General features: G+C 42.2%; 1 protein-coding gene across 3 annotated transcripts in view; it reads left to right on the top strand.

The window, feature by feature from the left end:
• The window catches only part of GRIA3 (glutamate ionotropic receptor AMPA type subunit 3), a 288,598-nt gene that overhangs the window by 76,069 nt on the left and 196,808 nt on the right, over positions 1–15,721 (top strand). For all 3 annotated transcript variants that reach the window (XM_043457534.1, XM_043457533.1, XM_043457532.1), the window contains one exon: positions 174–413. In XM_043457534.1, the coding sequence (XP_043313469.1) occupies positions 174–413 (240 nt within the window). The remainder of the gene's footprint in view (positions 1–173; positions 414–15,721) is intronic.

The raw sequence follows: 15,721 nt of genomic DNA, 5'->3' as shown, positions 1-15,721 counted from the left end.
TTCTCCTTTTCCTGCTGGGCAACTGGATTTTCCAAGGGCTTCTAGAGACTTCAGCAACCACTGGTTTTCTGTCTGTCTTTTACAGTCTAACTATGCACTGTATTTCCAACCCTGCAAGCTGCAGCAAAGGACCACAAAGTTACTGAAATGTCTTTCTCTTTTTCTCATTGCAGTCTGCTCCCAGTTCTCGAGAGGGGTGTATGCCATCTTTGGATTCTATGACCAGATGTCCATGAACACTCTGACCTCCTTCTGTGGAGCCCTGCACACATCCTTTGTCACGCCCAGCTTCCCCACTGATGCAGATGTGCAGTTTGTCATCCAGATGCGCCCAGCCTTGAAGGGCGCCATCCTGAGTCTTCTGGGTCACTACAAGTGGGAGAAGTTTGTGTACCTTTACGACACAGAAAGAGGTAAGAAGAGGCATCTGCTCTCCTCTTTGAATATTCACATAACAGTGGTATTCAACCTTCCTCAACTCACGCTTGTCCCCTTCTCTTCCAGTAAATAAAATCTCATATGCTTTTAAAACTGTATTATTCAAAATGAATTGAAGAGTAAGGCCAAAAAAAAGAATCAAAGCAATACTAATTTTAGAATCTAATTTTTCAAATTATACATGTCCTCCCATCCCAAACTTTGAAAAGGGGTTTCGGATTATCTTCCTGGTTGAATCACTGTCGCTGAAAAAGAACCCTCCCCCCTCCTCAAAATAATTGATCTGGTCTAAAATACACAAAGCAAAAGTGGCTTAGTCTAAAATAGAGAAAGGCCTAAGCTGGAAAGTTTTTGCAGAATTAATCCAGCCAAAGACCACAACTATCCCCATTTCATAGATGAGAAAACTGAAGCCCAAAAAGGAAAAGTGCTTTTTCACACAGTAGCTTAACCCCAAAGCTGGGACTGGTGGCAATGTCTCTGGCTTCCAGATCACATTAGGCTTTCAGATTGTAGGGCCTCAACAACTAGCTGATGGAAATAATGAATGGAGACTGGCTAAACTGGGTTTGGGGGATGGATAGATTTTCTAAGAGTTAGACATATTATATTGAATCTATTCATGACATATTATATTGAAAGAGTCTCAAAAATCAGGGGTCTGATCTTGAATAGTATCCAGTTAGGTATACACATCATAGTGCAGCTAAACAGACTCCTCTAAAATCTAGTTATCTTTGAGGGCTTTCTTAGTAAAACCAGGGAATCCTATCACCATCAGATTCTAAAAGACAATGTTACTTTATCACTTGTTTGCCTATACCCCTGGTTATATGTAGGGAAGGGCTTGCCAAGTGGTGCTAGTGATAAAGAATCTGCCTGCCAATGCAGGAGACACAGGAGACCTGAGTTCAATCCCTGGGCCAGGCAGGTCCCTTGGAGAAGTGAATGGCTACCCACTCCAGTATTTGTACCTGGGAAATCCCATGGACAGAGGAGCCTGGTGGGCTACAGTCCATGGGATCACAAAGATTTGGACACTAAGTGACTTAGGACACATGCATACGCAGGGAATGGCTGTCTCTGACTCAGGATTTTCTGACTCAGAGAAAGAAGGAGCAAATGGAAGACCTCTCTGAGGGATCACTGGAAATGATGTCCTTATAGGTAACTTAACTTGAAGGGCCATTTTGTTTTTAGGAATCCAGAGTGCTCTTCACTTCACCCTTATTTTGATAGATCATCAAACCCTCTCAGGAAACACTAAGGCCTGTATTTGCTTACAGTGCTTACCTCCAAAATATTATCAAATTTCATGAACCTGAAACAGGAGAGCAGAGTTCTAGTCCATCCTCTGCCATTCACTAGCTCTGTGACCTTAACCAACTCATTGAGGCTTTCTTGACCTTGATCTCCTAACCAAAGTTATGTCCCTTCTTAATGTAATATGCTATGACTTTTAATATTATACCAGACTTGGGATACTTTGAATCTTATTACTAATCCAGCTTACATATTATCAATTAGTCAACCAATCTATAAGGTGTTATCCACCCTCAATGGTTTATTCAAATCTTGTGATACATGCTTATATAATACAATTCCAGTGGTGGTAGACAGAAAAAGGACATTAAGGAAACAATTCATGAACAACTTTCAGAACAAAGTATCAAACTCAGTAGCAAATTAAGTGGTACACTACAGATTCTGATTGTTGTAAGACTTATGAAAAAGTAACACTCTAAGAAAGTAGAATTTTCAAAGGCTGGCTAGAGGAGCCAGGCCTTAAAGGATGTATAAACTGTGGACTGGAAGAGAAGAGGGAGATAGAATTTGGGGAAGAAAGAAAGAACATGAACAAAGGGCAGAATCAGAAAGGAGTACCCTGTGTCCTTGCACATCTTTGCCTGACTAGGGTACCAAAATAGTTTAAATGTTCTAATTCTCAATTTGCTAAATTTTAATGCATTTCCTTTCTTTCAAACCCTGAAGATGAATTAGCATATTTCCATGTATTATATACAGTAGAATCTAGTGCCTAAAAATCTAATTTTCAGAACTAAAATTTGTAAATTGGACAACTTCTCTCCTGAAATTTTTTAAAACTAAATATCAGTTCTGCTAATACTTTTTGAAAAGCAGGAGACACAAGTTCATGTATTCTCTCCTCATCTCTCATGACCCTCCTTTGCCCATTAGCTCTCCATTGGAGGAAAGGAAGCAAAAGTCCATCTCTCATTCTTCCATTTTTGGCCATGCTGGGCCTTTGTTGCGGTGCACAGGCTCTAGAGCATGTGGGCTCTCCAACTGTGGTGCATGGGCTTCATTGCTCCACAGCATGTGGGATCTTAGTTTCCTGACCAGGGATCAAACCTGCATCCCCTGCATTGGAAACATGAAGTCTTAACCACTGGGCCACTAAGAAAGTCCACATCTCTATTTCCTAATCCTGCATCTTTTTTCTCAAATCATCTCATTAAATAATTTGTTCAGTTCTGTGGTCTTAGAACCAAATGAAACCTTTCTGACTCATGTGGGTTCATATTTTTTCCTCTATAGCCATTTAGCTGGTGGGATTAATCTGCTCTAAGAAGTAATTTTCTAGAAAGTTTTATACTAATTTCCCCCTTAGAAAGCCTTCTTAAAACACTGCACACCACAACCTGGGTCCAAAATTTTCAATGGTTTTTATTTGCCCACATTGAAAAATAAAAGCAGTCTACTCCTCAAGGCATAATTATGCCTCAACCAACTAACAAACCTGTTGTCTTTATCTTACCTGATGGGAAACGTCCACTGCAGGCTATACCCATTTTCCACTGTTGCCCAAATGTGCCAGAACCATGCTTGCCTCAGCAACTGTCCTTCTACTACTACCTGGAATTCTCTCCATCTTGATTATGGAAATTCTTCCTGCCTATCCTTCTGTTTTTCAAAACCCACTTCAAACTCTACCTCCTCAAGGTAGCTTTTCCTGACCACTCCAGTGCACAACAATTCATTCATTCAATAGGTGGTAGGGTTAAATTGCCGAACAGGATAGCCATGTCTCCTGCCATTATAAAGCTTACATTCTAAGCAAGGAGATAGAGAAAAATAAGTAAGCAAAGAAATAAAAATAAGCAAAAATTTTATATTTAGGTCAGGTGCTAGGAAGGAAATAAAGACTGATACTAATCGATGGGACATAATTGTCAAAGGAGTCTCAGTGACAACCTCATGAATAAGGAGCATTTCAGTTGAGAAATAAAGAATTAGAAGGGAACAGTCATGTGAAGAATAGAGGGAAAGAGTTTTTAAGCAATGAAAACAGCAAGTGCAAAGGCCCTGTGGCAGGGAGAGCTTAGTATGTTTGAGAAACTGAAAGAAGACAAGTGTGGCTAAAGGGTTGTGAGGAAGTGGAGAGTGACCTAAGATGAGAATGAAAACAGAAGTCAGATCAAAGCCATGGGATACACATAGGAGCCAAGATAAGGAATATGAATTTTATTGTAACTACAGTGGGAAGTCATTGGAGGATTCTGAGCAGGGGAGTCATGTGGTCTCACTTAAGTTTCTATAGGTGAGAAATGATGGCAGCTTAGATGAGGCTGCAAATGGAGAAAAGTAGACAGGGTTGAAATATATTTTGGACCCAGAATCAACAGAACTTGGTGACAGATTGACTGTGGGATGTGAGGGAAAGGAAGGATTCGTGAATGACTGCTAATCTTTTGGCTTGAGAGACTGGGTGATAAGGTGACGCTATTTACTGAGGTACTGAGGGCAGGAGGAGAACCAGTTTTAAGGAGCAGAGATCTTGCACACCTCTGAAGGCCCCCAGAACCCTTTTGTCCATGTCATTCACTTGGCACTTATTTTCTTTCTGTTGTTAATTCACTGGGTCTGCTATTGACCTTCCCAAGTGCTTCTCTCCATTGTGATAGTAGAGCATTGCTTAGTCCCCAGATTGAGACTTTGTGCTTACCCAGTTTCTAGCACAGGCCTGGGTACATACTTAGTGTTTTCCCAACTCCACTAGTGATTCATCCAGAAGAAGGCCATGACTTTTTTTTAAGTGTTGGACTGAAAGAGACAGAAAAACCAAGGATGGAGGGAAGAAGGAAGGAAACAAAGGAAAGGAAAGAGGGAGGGAGAAAAGAAGAAAGAAAGAAAACAGAAGAAAGAGAAAACCCAATTTGTAACTCACACTCTGTTGTATGGTTTGCTAAAATATTCAATAGTATGTCTATTCTATATTTTCTCTTTTTTCTACAATGATCATCTATTGCTCCAGTAATAAACATTATGGGGAAAATTACAACTGCAAAGTATAATTTTAGAATTTTTAAAATTACATAAGAGAGAAATGGAAACTGGAGAGAGACAGAAGGGAGCACCTATAATTACAATCAAATAAGCTAAATATACAAATGATGTGACTCCACTGTATAAGGGCAGAGATGAGCGAGGAGCTGAGAAATGGGTTAAACATTTGAGGTCATTTAAAATATTTATAGCACAATCAGGGTAATTTTATCTCTGAAATTGTGAACCACTGAGTGGATTTCAAAGCTTTGTTAGGTATGCTTTGATTTCTGTCTGCAGAGTAAGGTCTGGTTTTTTGTTTGCAGGTCATCACCTTGCTTAGTTACTAAAATAACCACCTTGATTTGTTAATGCAAAATTGAAATTGATGCTCTTGGGGCTATCTATATCAAAAGTCAGTTTTTGGAAGTTATGAGCTTTGCTAAGTATGATATACACCCTCTTTGTACCCTCTTCTCTATACTGACCCTTTTTTAAGGCTACACTGCATGGGGATCGTAGCTTCCCGACCAGGGATCAAACCTGTGCCCCCTAAAGTGAAAGTACAGAGTCTTAACCACTTCCACACCATTTTTACTTTTTTACTTATCCAGGGCTCCTCACTATGGCACTTACTTACACCTGCCCTCCCTGGCTTGGCATCTCTGTCCTAACCAATCCCTACACCTGCATAAAAGTGCTTCCACTTTGCTATTAGACCTATATTTTGGGTGCAAGTGATCTAGCTCTCTGTGGTGCTAACCTTTCCCCCAGAACAGCAACACGTTTGAGAACTGCAGCCAGACTCTCTCGTGCACCTGACAACTCTCCTTGGCTTCAATGGACACAACCCACAGAGATGAAAGAACCTGGCCCAGCCTGTGGCTCTCAGCTTAGATAATGAGATAATAGCTCCAAGTGCCCTTTGAGGCAACTAGTCCCTACCTTCTTGCCAGTGTTCAATAAACTCCTGCCGTTTCCCATTCTCCACCTGAAACTCCCTACTCAGTTCCCAGGTAACTCTCAGAAAGTCACCCGCCTTCTCACAGACCTTTCTGTTTGCACTAGAAGTTTGTGGCAAGAACACGGGCAGTGACAACAAGTAGCCCATCAGTCAACAAACAATTACTGGGTGTTGCCTAGTGCTCAGCTACAGGCAGTATTTAAGCAGAATTCAGGTCCTGCCTTTGAGAATTTGAGATCTTGTTGCTGAAACAGTCATTTATCTCAGGGGCCTGGAAAAATTCATTTTTAACCCAACTTTCCCCCTCCATCCACCAAGAAAATTTGCATTCATTAGAGCAGACACCGGTGAAAAGATTAAAGTGTTGCCAAATAGCTAAGAAGGTGGGAAAATGTTAAAATATCCTGAAGGGTTTGAGAGGTAAAGAGATTCTCCAAGACAAGGACAAAGAGCCTTTCTCCAAGGACCATGTTTTTTTCAGATTGGCTGGATTTTAACTCTACAGAGAGGCAAGCGGAGCTTCAAACCCTCACACCTTCCTGTACATTGTCATTTACTACCTACTTATATAACCTGGCTTCATCCCTGTCATCCAGTTCTTCTTTCCCAAATAAGGCACAAATCCTCTCACTGTGTGTGTGTCTCTCTCTGTGTCTTTCTCCCTTTCTACGCGCGCACACACACACACACACACACACACACATGCACACATGCACGCATGCACACATACACATCCCAGTACCAATCCTTGGTACAAAACAACAGATCCCAATTTTTCTCATCATCTTTATTATCTTAGTTTGATAAAAGCAGCTGCCATTTTTAAGCACTTATTACATACTAGGCCCTGAGTTTGTGAATGATCACATTTAATACTCATGGCATCCTTGCATCTTTACAACAGAAGGAAACCAAATTATAAAAAGATGAAATAATGGCTCCTAGGGATGATACAGCTTAGCGTGCCAAAGTAATGAAACCCAGGATTTCGAGCAAAGCCTGCCACATTCCACAGCCTGTGTGTGTTGTTCACTGGGCTGCCATATTGCCTCCCACACTTTTAACATTGACATTATGACGAGCTTGTCCCCTAGTATTCCCTTCAGCTATTCTTAAAAGGAACTATTATCTAGAACATCCCTATCTTAGTCACCTTTCTGGGGATGAACTCTAGCTGTCCACTTCTTTCTTAAAGGCTGATGTCTACAAATGAACACAAGAGCCTTTGGTCCCAGAGTCCCACGAATCCAGATAAGCAGTGGGTGAAAAATCCAGGCTAAGAGGCAGGTGGGGAGCAAAAGTGGTAAATGCAGCCAGATAGGTGGCTTTGCCCATGGTGCCCACTCGTAGAATGCTGTGGTGGGGACCTAACTCCAAGGTGAGTCTGAACTCACAGATTCCTCTCTGGGGCCAAGGCCATTTCCGGAGTCCAGAAAACATCTGGACTTGCAAGTCGTCATCACTAAGGGACTGTTTTTGGTTGAAAAAGAAGAAAGCAGAGAGACTGATGATACTGGGTTGGTCAAAATGTTCACACAAGTTTTCCATAAGATGTTACAGGAAAACCTGAATGAACTTACCAGTCAACCCAATAGATTCTACCATGGTTACTTGGCAGGAAGTTTAAAGAAAGTAGCAGGAAATAAATTTTTTAAAAGACAGATTATCAAGAATTTTTTTCTCCTTCACTGTAAGAACTGATTAAAGGGTGTGCAAAGGTAACAGATGGCTCCAATTCTAGTCATGTCCAGTTGCCTTCTGGGAACAATGAAGCCAAAAGAGCTGTTATTGAAATTCAAGCTACTTTTTACATCTGAATAAATCAGGTAGCGCCAGAGAGTACATTATCTGTTGAGAGACAGATACTAAATTCCCCTGTTTGAGCAGCAATAATCGGGGCTGACAGTACCTGAGACATTTGGTAGTTTCTGCAGCCTGCCTAATCTATTGTGATGAGGCTTCAACTATAGGAATATCTCAAGGGTCTGCACAATAATAATAGCGAATGACTATTTGGACTGGATTATGAATAAAAGACTGTACATATGTCTATAATGAGAATTTCATTGAAAATGAAAATACTAAAGCTGTCATATTTTTTAATACTTCGATTTGCACATCCTTGACTGCTTTGGGGCATAAAGAGGAAAAGTGTCGAGCAATTTGTTGTCAGCTCTTGAAATAAATTATCATTTAAACGCTTCCTCTCCACAAAGGTTATTAGCTCAGTAGCTTGTTCCTGGGGGTGGACCATCAGTTGAGTGAAAAAAAAAAAAAAATCACAAGACATTCAACTACCCTTTCAAAAGCAGAATATTAGTTACTGTGGAAATTGTTCTCTCGGTAGCTTAACATATTCCACTGTATCTCTCCAATGCTGCAGATTAGACTGCAGTGACTATTAATAAATACTGTCATATTTTACAGCTGTCATGCAAAGCTGAAAAAAGGCTTCGCTGTGATTAGATCCTGTTTACAGTAATATTTCCAGCTCAGACTCAGAAAGGCAGTTGTCCTATAAAGGTATTTTCCATAAGTAGAATATTTCTCCATCAAATGACATGACTAATTTGAATGTAGTGTTAACTCCTTGGTGGCAGTGAATTTGAGACTGAATTAACTTCACAGCCAGAGATATATTCCTCTCCAGAGACACACTAAGCTGAAATGTCAAAATTTTTCTCTTGGGTTGTCCTTCATCTTCAAAGCAGTGCTTGGAGTAGTCCACTCCTCCACAGGAGAATGCACCCTCACTGGTTGATCTACCTTCTTTTGCCCCCTCCCTCTGGTGACTGATTGCGTTGTTTGCAAGACAACTGGTCAGGATTTAGGAAAGGAATGACACTCCAGTGGGCTTGCTGGAAATTCTGCTTCCTGAGCTCAAATGCCACCGTGAGTGAAAGAAATAGATGTGTAGCCCCCTAGCATGCCGGAGCTGCGTGGAAGGGTATTCACATCTGAGAAAGGGAGGTGACAGCTGGCAGGCTGCTTTTGCTCTGACCTTCTGCTGCTTTTCATCAAGCTCCTTGAGGAATTAACCCTCACTAAGCTGAATATCTAGTTTTCAATGAATGCACGGTCCTTACACCATCAAGGGGTAGCAGACATGTCCCATTAATTCAGGGGGGAGACTGAGAGGTCTTTGAGAGGCTCTTGGAAATGTCCCTTGGGGAAGAGACAGACTGTAGTGTAGATCTACAACTGTGACTTTTGAGGTTCATCTCCCGGAGCCCCCTGAGACAACCATTCAAGCCAGGGCAGGACTGACTATGGAAGGGAAACGAAAGAATGCCTGTCATGTCTTTAGCACCAAGCTGGACACGGTAACATGCTCAATCAACTTTCCCTCTTATCATTGTAACAGTGATACTCCATGCAGAGGGAGTGTGATTTACCCCCCTGCAGGGGACGTTTGGCAATATCTAGAGACATTTTTCATAGTAGGTAGAGAACAGGAGGGCTTCCCTGATAGCTCAGTTGGTCAAGAATCTGCCTGCAATGCAGGAGACCCCGGTTCAATTCCTGGATCAGAAAGATCCGCTGGAGAAGAGATAGGCTACCTACTCCAGTATTCATGGGCTTCCCTTGTGGCTCAGCTGGTAGAGAATCTGCCTACAATGCAGGAGACCTGGGTTCGATCCCTGGGAATGCTGCTGAACATCCTTCAGTGCACAGGACAGCACCCCCACCCCACCCCCAAAGTTGTCTGGACCAAGATAGCAATAGTGCCAAGGTGGCAGCAGGGTCAAAGGACAAATGGCTGTAAGAATTCCTCAAGGGGGTGGAATGGACCCATCTTATCTCTTACTGTACCTAGATTGGTGTTAAGAGTTACATTCAGTGGAAGGTGGCACATTTAGCTTTGAAGAACTTACTTTATGGTCAGAGTGACAGGATAGGATCTATACACATGAAGCAAAGATAAATACAAAATAGCACAAATGAGAATTTGGATAGTATGCATTTGTGAGAGTCCAAATAAGAAAAAAAAGAGTTCACAATAAGCAAGCTGGACCCATCAGAGAAGGCTTCATAGAAGACCTTAAACATCTTTCTGAGCCCACCACCCAACTGCCTTCCCTAGCAATAATCTTGCTTTGATGGCTAAGGCCGAGTAGGTATCCAGACCCAAAACAACATGGCATTCTCATCACTGTTCCCAAACGTCAGAGCTTAGGGCGAGCAACACAATTAAAAGAAAAACCAAAAAAGGGAACAATGTTCCTTTTACGAAATGGAAAGCAATTACAGAGCTGTTGAAAATAGGCAGTAAACAAAAGGAGGGAGGGAAACGCTGGCAATATTCCATTTTCCTAACTAATCCTGTAGCAAAAGTGCAATTTGCCACAAAATCCACAGCGCTCGCTCCCTCTCCCTCACAGTCAAACACATTGTTTGGCATCAGCACAGCTACACGGGATGCCTTAGCCATACCTGTCAGGAGCCAGGAAGACAGAATATGCTGGTGGGGAGGGGCAGAGGTTAAGGGGGAGCACCTCCCCACAGTCTCTGTGGAGCACCCTCATTCAGGGGGAAAGAGGGGCGTGAGTAGAGCCTACAACACTCCCAGTCCTCATGGATCCTTTCCAGTCAATAAGTTGCCAGTGTCGACCGCTGTCCTGCTTTGTCGACTCCACAAACGATCTGATTAATTCTCTGGTGCTAACTGCCTCAGCAGGCTTTCTCGGCAGTAGAACAGAGGCTAATTAAGATCACGTCAGGCGAGGAGGCTGACAGGTTATGTTCCTGGGCCACGCTGAACTTGCACAGGGTGCTTCAACTTCACCGCAGGCAGGCAGGGCGCGGCCAGGCACCGATTCCCTAGCAGGCCTCTCATTTATTTCCGCCGAGTCCTGCGTCAACCGGCCTCTGTTTTGTCAAGGATTTACGTCCTTCTCCTTGGGGTAATTAGCTGCCACTGTGTTCACTTTGAATTGCATTATTTCAGCTTCCTTTCATTTGAATTTTTAATATGCCTGTAAATAGAGATGACGATTAATAGTGGGGTCATTTTCCCTCCTAAATCACGTGTGTGTGTGTGTGTGTGTGTGTGTGTGTGTGAGGCAGAGAGAGAATGTGACAGAGACAGAGAGTGTGTGTGAGAGAGAGAGAGTGTAAGAGAATGTGTGTGGGGGGGTGGGAGAGAGAATGTGGTGACTGAGAAAGTGTGTGTGTGTGTGTGTGTGTGTGTGAGAGAGAGAGAGAAGGAGAGAGAGAATGTGTGTGACAGAGACAAAGACAGAGTGTGTGTGTGTGTGTGTGAGAGGGGAGAGAGAGTCAGAGAATGAGTATGAAACAGAGACAGAGAAAGACTGTGCGTGTGTGTGTGAGAGAGAGAGAGAGAGTGTGTGTGTGTGTGTGTGAGAGAGAGAGAGTGAGTGAGTGAGTGTGTGTGTGTGTCGTACCAGCATATAGCCCATCGAGGTGAGTTTAGGACAGATAAAGGAAGCCTTACTTTTCACAGCAGGTAGAAAATGGAAGAAACATATGGAACTCATTACACCGAGTGGGAGATTAGACTGAAAATATAAATAGCTTCCCTCTCCCCCCAAATAAAGGCTTAGATGAATTCATGGATGACAGACCCATAATGAGTTATTACGGGAAAGAGATGTTTGGAGAGTTCTCTAAACTGAGGTTGACATACATTGCATTGTAGACTTAAGGGGCCACATTTGCTTTCTCATAGGCATGTGGTCACACAGAGTACTAACATTCTATGCCCCAAGTTTTTAAGGGTAATTTCAAGAGTTTATTTTGTATCTAGGAAGTCAGGAGGAACACTGAGAAACAGAATGTTCTCCAGAAACATTCTGTCTCTTCTCATATACTCAGAGCCTCCAAGCACACATCAAGAACATCCTGTTGTGAGAGCTGATTGGCTCAGTCAAGGATGTTGAAGAAAAGCGTCATCAAACCGTATCCTCTGTTTCATGCTCTTCCATTAAGTAGCCATGTTATCCTGGGCAAGTCATATAGCCTTTCTGGTCCTCAGATTCCACGTCTGCAAAAATGGGGAAGTGGACTCAATTGTTCTTCAACTCAGAGACTCCTGAGTGGAGGGTCTGTGTGTCAGAACATTACTGGGATTATGGAAGTGAAGAAGCAAAGTGTCTGCCCTTAATAAACTCACAGTTTAGAAGGGGACTGTAGACAAGATATTAGGTAAGTAGAATCTAGAGTGATCCTTCTAGGTTTTAAAATTTTGTGAGCTATTATAGCACTTCCATTGATAATGAAGTCAGAACTCTTTTTCAAATGACCACTCTTAGGGAGGGGTATGGAGACACAAATAATCACGCATATTTGGAAGTTAGTCAGAGACCCTCGGCACACTCTGGTTTTTTCTTGCTCGCCCCTTAGTGCTCAGTATTAATATTTCCAGGACTCTGTGAGATAGAGGAGAAAAGGAAACAGTGCTTCAGTTGGTAGACTAGGCTATCCCAGGAGATCTTAAAACCCTTTCTGGCAGATCTCTAAGTTAGGCATTGCCACGACACACTCCTAACAAGGTTTGCTGGAATTCTCAAGAGTATTCTTCACTCCAGTACCCCTCAAGCTCTTAAAATGGCAATCTCATTTGCAATCTCAAGGCTTCTGTAAAATGAATGGATTGTTTCTTACCAAAAATGATATGAATTTCTAGGACAATGGATAATGCAGTTTTGTTTCTTGAAATATAACCAATTTTTCTAAAGATTCAAAAGGGTTCACTAGGCACAACAGTTATAGGTTTACAACAACCTTCCAGAGGCTTTCCCCAAGTCTAGATCCACATATTTAGTTTTTCCCTAAAACCTTTTCCTTGATGCTCCACCAGTCTCTCAAGACTCAACCTGAAGAACTCTGAACTTATCATCTTCCCAGAAAACCATCTGCTCCACCTATATTCCCAGGTTCAATGAATGGCACTGCCCATTAGCCTGAAGCATAAATCTTGTCCTTGAATCTTTCTTCATCATCCCTCATATCTCATCATCAAAGACCCTATTCTGGGACTTCCCTGGTGGTCCAGTGGTTAGGACTCGGCAATTCCACTGCAGGGGGCTCAGTTTCAATTCCTGGTCAGGGAACTAAGATCCCACATGGGGTGCAGTATGGCCAAAAAATAAAAGAACCTCTTCTACATTCCTGCTACCACTGACTCAAGTTCAGGCTATCATCACCTCCTGCCTCATCTTCCTGATCTTTATGCCCACCACTGCCACCAATGGCAATCTTCCCATCACATCACTTCCCTGCCTAAAAGCTTTCAGCAGTGCCCCGTTACTCTTAGGATCATGTCCTAGTTTCTTAGTATGGCACAGAAGGCCTTTCATGATCCAATTAAACTCTGACCCATTTTCTTAGCCTCATCTCCTCCCAGTCCATACCCACTAGTTCTCCATACTCTAGCCACATGGAAGCATGCCACTTTCAATAAGCAACATGCAGTATGCCCTTGTGGTTTTCTTTTTCTTTGCAGAGGTGCCTCCATGGCTGTGTACCTACTGTCCCAACTTTCTGGCACTCAGTCCCCTCACTCCACTTCCCCACTACCATCCACCCTGGCACACACACAAAAGTGTTCCCTCTCTAACTGGTAAATGACATATCCTTCAAAACTCTGCTCAAATATTCTCTTTCCCAGGTCTAGGTGTCCACTACTGCCTGCCCTGGGTCCTCGTGGTACTTTGCATATACCTCTAGTATAGCACTGATTATACTACAGTATCATTATTATTTGTTTATGTCTTTCTCTTCCTCACAAGACTGTGAACTTAAGGACAAGAATGTCGTCTTACCTCTGTCAGCACTCTGAATATAATACAGTACCTGGATTGTTATTATTTTTAAATTGAACAAATGAATGAGTGAATGAATGACAGACCTTAACTAAAAACAAAATGGGAGATTTCAGGGAGCTTGAGGAACTGAAGGAGATGGATTTGGGTAAATCATGGCCTCAGATCATATATTAGATGCTCAACTTCCTCCTGTATCCTGTGCTAACCTTGATTTTGAGTTCTTCTGTGACCTAGCCTCTTTACCAAAGATATCACCTTCCTGATCCAACCAACTTGGAAGCAGAACAAACATTTTAGTGCTGGGAAATTTAGCTAAAGGACAGACCTGCCGTGCACTAGATGGTCCCTGAATCTCAGCCAGTACAGAGTCATTAACATTTGAGGACTCTCAAAATCTGGCTTCCCAGGTGGCTCAGTGGTAAAGAACCTGTCTGCCAAGCAGGAGACCTGGGTTTGAGACCTGGGTTCAATCCCTGGGTTGAGAAGATCCCCTGGAGGTGGAAATGGCAACCCATTCCAGTATTCTTGTTTGGGAATCCCATGGACAGAGGAGCCTGGAAGGCTACAGTCTACAGTCCATGGGGTCATAAAGAGTTGGACATGGAGGCTAAACCGCCACCACCACCCTCAAAAGCTAGGGTGTAGACATTGCCCTATTTCACACCTACCAGTGGTATTTAGAGATCTGCACGTGTTCTCTAAAGACCAGAGCAGCGTGATATTTATTTCTACAGCTCCCAGTGAAAGGCAAATTATTTCAAATTGTTTGTGTAGGCAATGTGACAAGGATGAAAAGTGATGTGAGAGCTGGTGCAGTCAGTTCTCAGGTATCTGTAACAGATGAAGCAAGCCACACACCTATAATCCAAAGGGCATTTCTGTAGGCTTTCCATATCAGATTTTCTTTCTTTCTTCTATCCTACCTAGGCTTGACTGAGCATGCACATAAAGGGAGTTGCCCCAGGGACCCAGGGAAAGGGATCTTCAAAGATGTCCCTTCAATTACGAAGTTCCAAAAGACAGGAATAACTAGCAGGAATATCATACAAAATAGTTGTATGGAGAAATAGAAGTGGGGGGGGGGGGGAATCCAAAAGAAAAAAGTGGGACTCTGAATCCAGGGAGAAAAAGGGTGGTGTCAAGGCCTTCAAAACAAACTTTGCTGACCTTAAAATGACCAACCCTGTTCCTGAAACCATAACTACTGACAGACATGAATCAGGAACAAATATAATCAGCAACGAGCACCATAAACCTGGTAATTTTTGCAAAAGAGATTTGATGTTTTATATTTATAAGCTTTATATTGCTTAAAAATCTTCTTTCTTGAAACTAAAATGAACTGCATCTGTGATGAAATTTCTAAGATCCAACAAGCAAACCACAGAATCACTACATAGAAGCATTTTATACCTCTGAGAGGCTGAGGAAAAGCTTCTGAAGATTGTTGGGTCTCTTTCTTGGGAAGCTCTTGGCAGAGGTGTATTCCTCCTGAAAATACTGAAGAAAGAATAACTGGTTTCTCTTTGGTACAGTGTGGCAGGAAGGAGTGCAATATTATTTATCAAAACTACACTGTCTTCCATCTTTCGACTTTTTCCAACACTATAAGTATGTTAAGTTTCATCAATAAGGTGGTAACTTTCATGAGGAGGGACTAAGACTTATCTAAGTGATGTTTTGATTCCATCACTTTTACCCACCTAGCACAGTGCTGGATAGTAGCATTGGAAAAAATCTTAGACATGCCAAGCTGGAAAGATCTTTAAAGTTCTTAAGTCTGAGGTTGCAGCTTCCAAAAAATGGAGTGCCCCCTATTTTGTTGAGTTTTCTGATCTGTAATTCTACTTAAAATGTGGGGTTCCCAAAATCTAAAGGCTAGCCACAGATTTCTACATTAAGTCTTTTCTACTCTGTCTCAGTTCTTTTATCAACATGATGGTAGTAGTATACTTTGCACCCTATCTCGCAGGAATAAAGATGAATGCCATAATGACATAAACTAAAATCAAATGCCAAATATGACTGAGCAATTGCCTACAGCTGAAAGAACTGCTCTGCAGATAAGTGGTTAGATGCAAGAAAACAGCCTCATCCTACTGTGCCCACAGAGTCCCAGTGCGTTCTGTCAGGCTTTACCCAACAGAACTGAAAGAGTTTATGTACCTTTCCACTTTCCTTGGGTACTCATCTGCTTGGAGGATCCATCCAGTTCCATCTATTCCTTTTTTTTTTTTTTTTTCAA

Source organism: Cervus canadensis, chromosome X, assembly GCF_019320065.1.
Source record: "Cervus canadensis isolate Bull #8, Minnesota chromosome X, ASM1932006v1, whole genome shotgun sequence".
NCBI classification, from domain to species: Eukaryota; Metazoa; Chordata; class Mammalia; order Artiodactyla; family Cervidae; genus Cervus; species Cervus canadensis.
The sequence above is the reverse complement of the archived record's forward strand: the minus strand, read 5'-3'. Positions and strand labels throughout refer to the sequence as shown.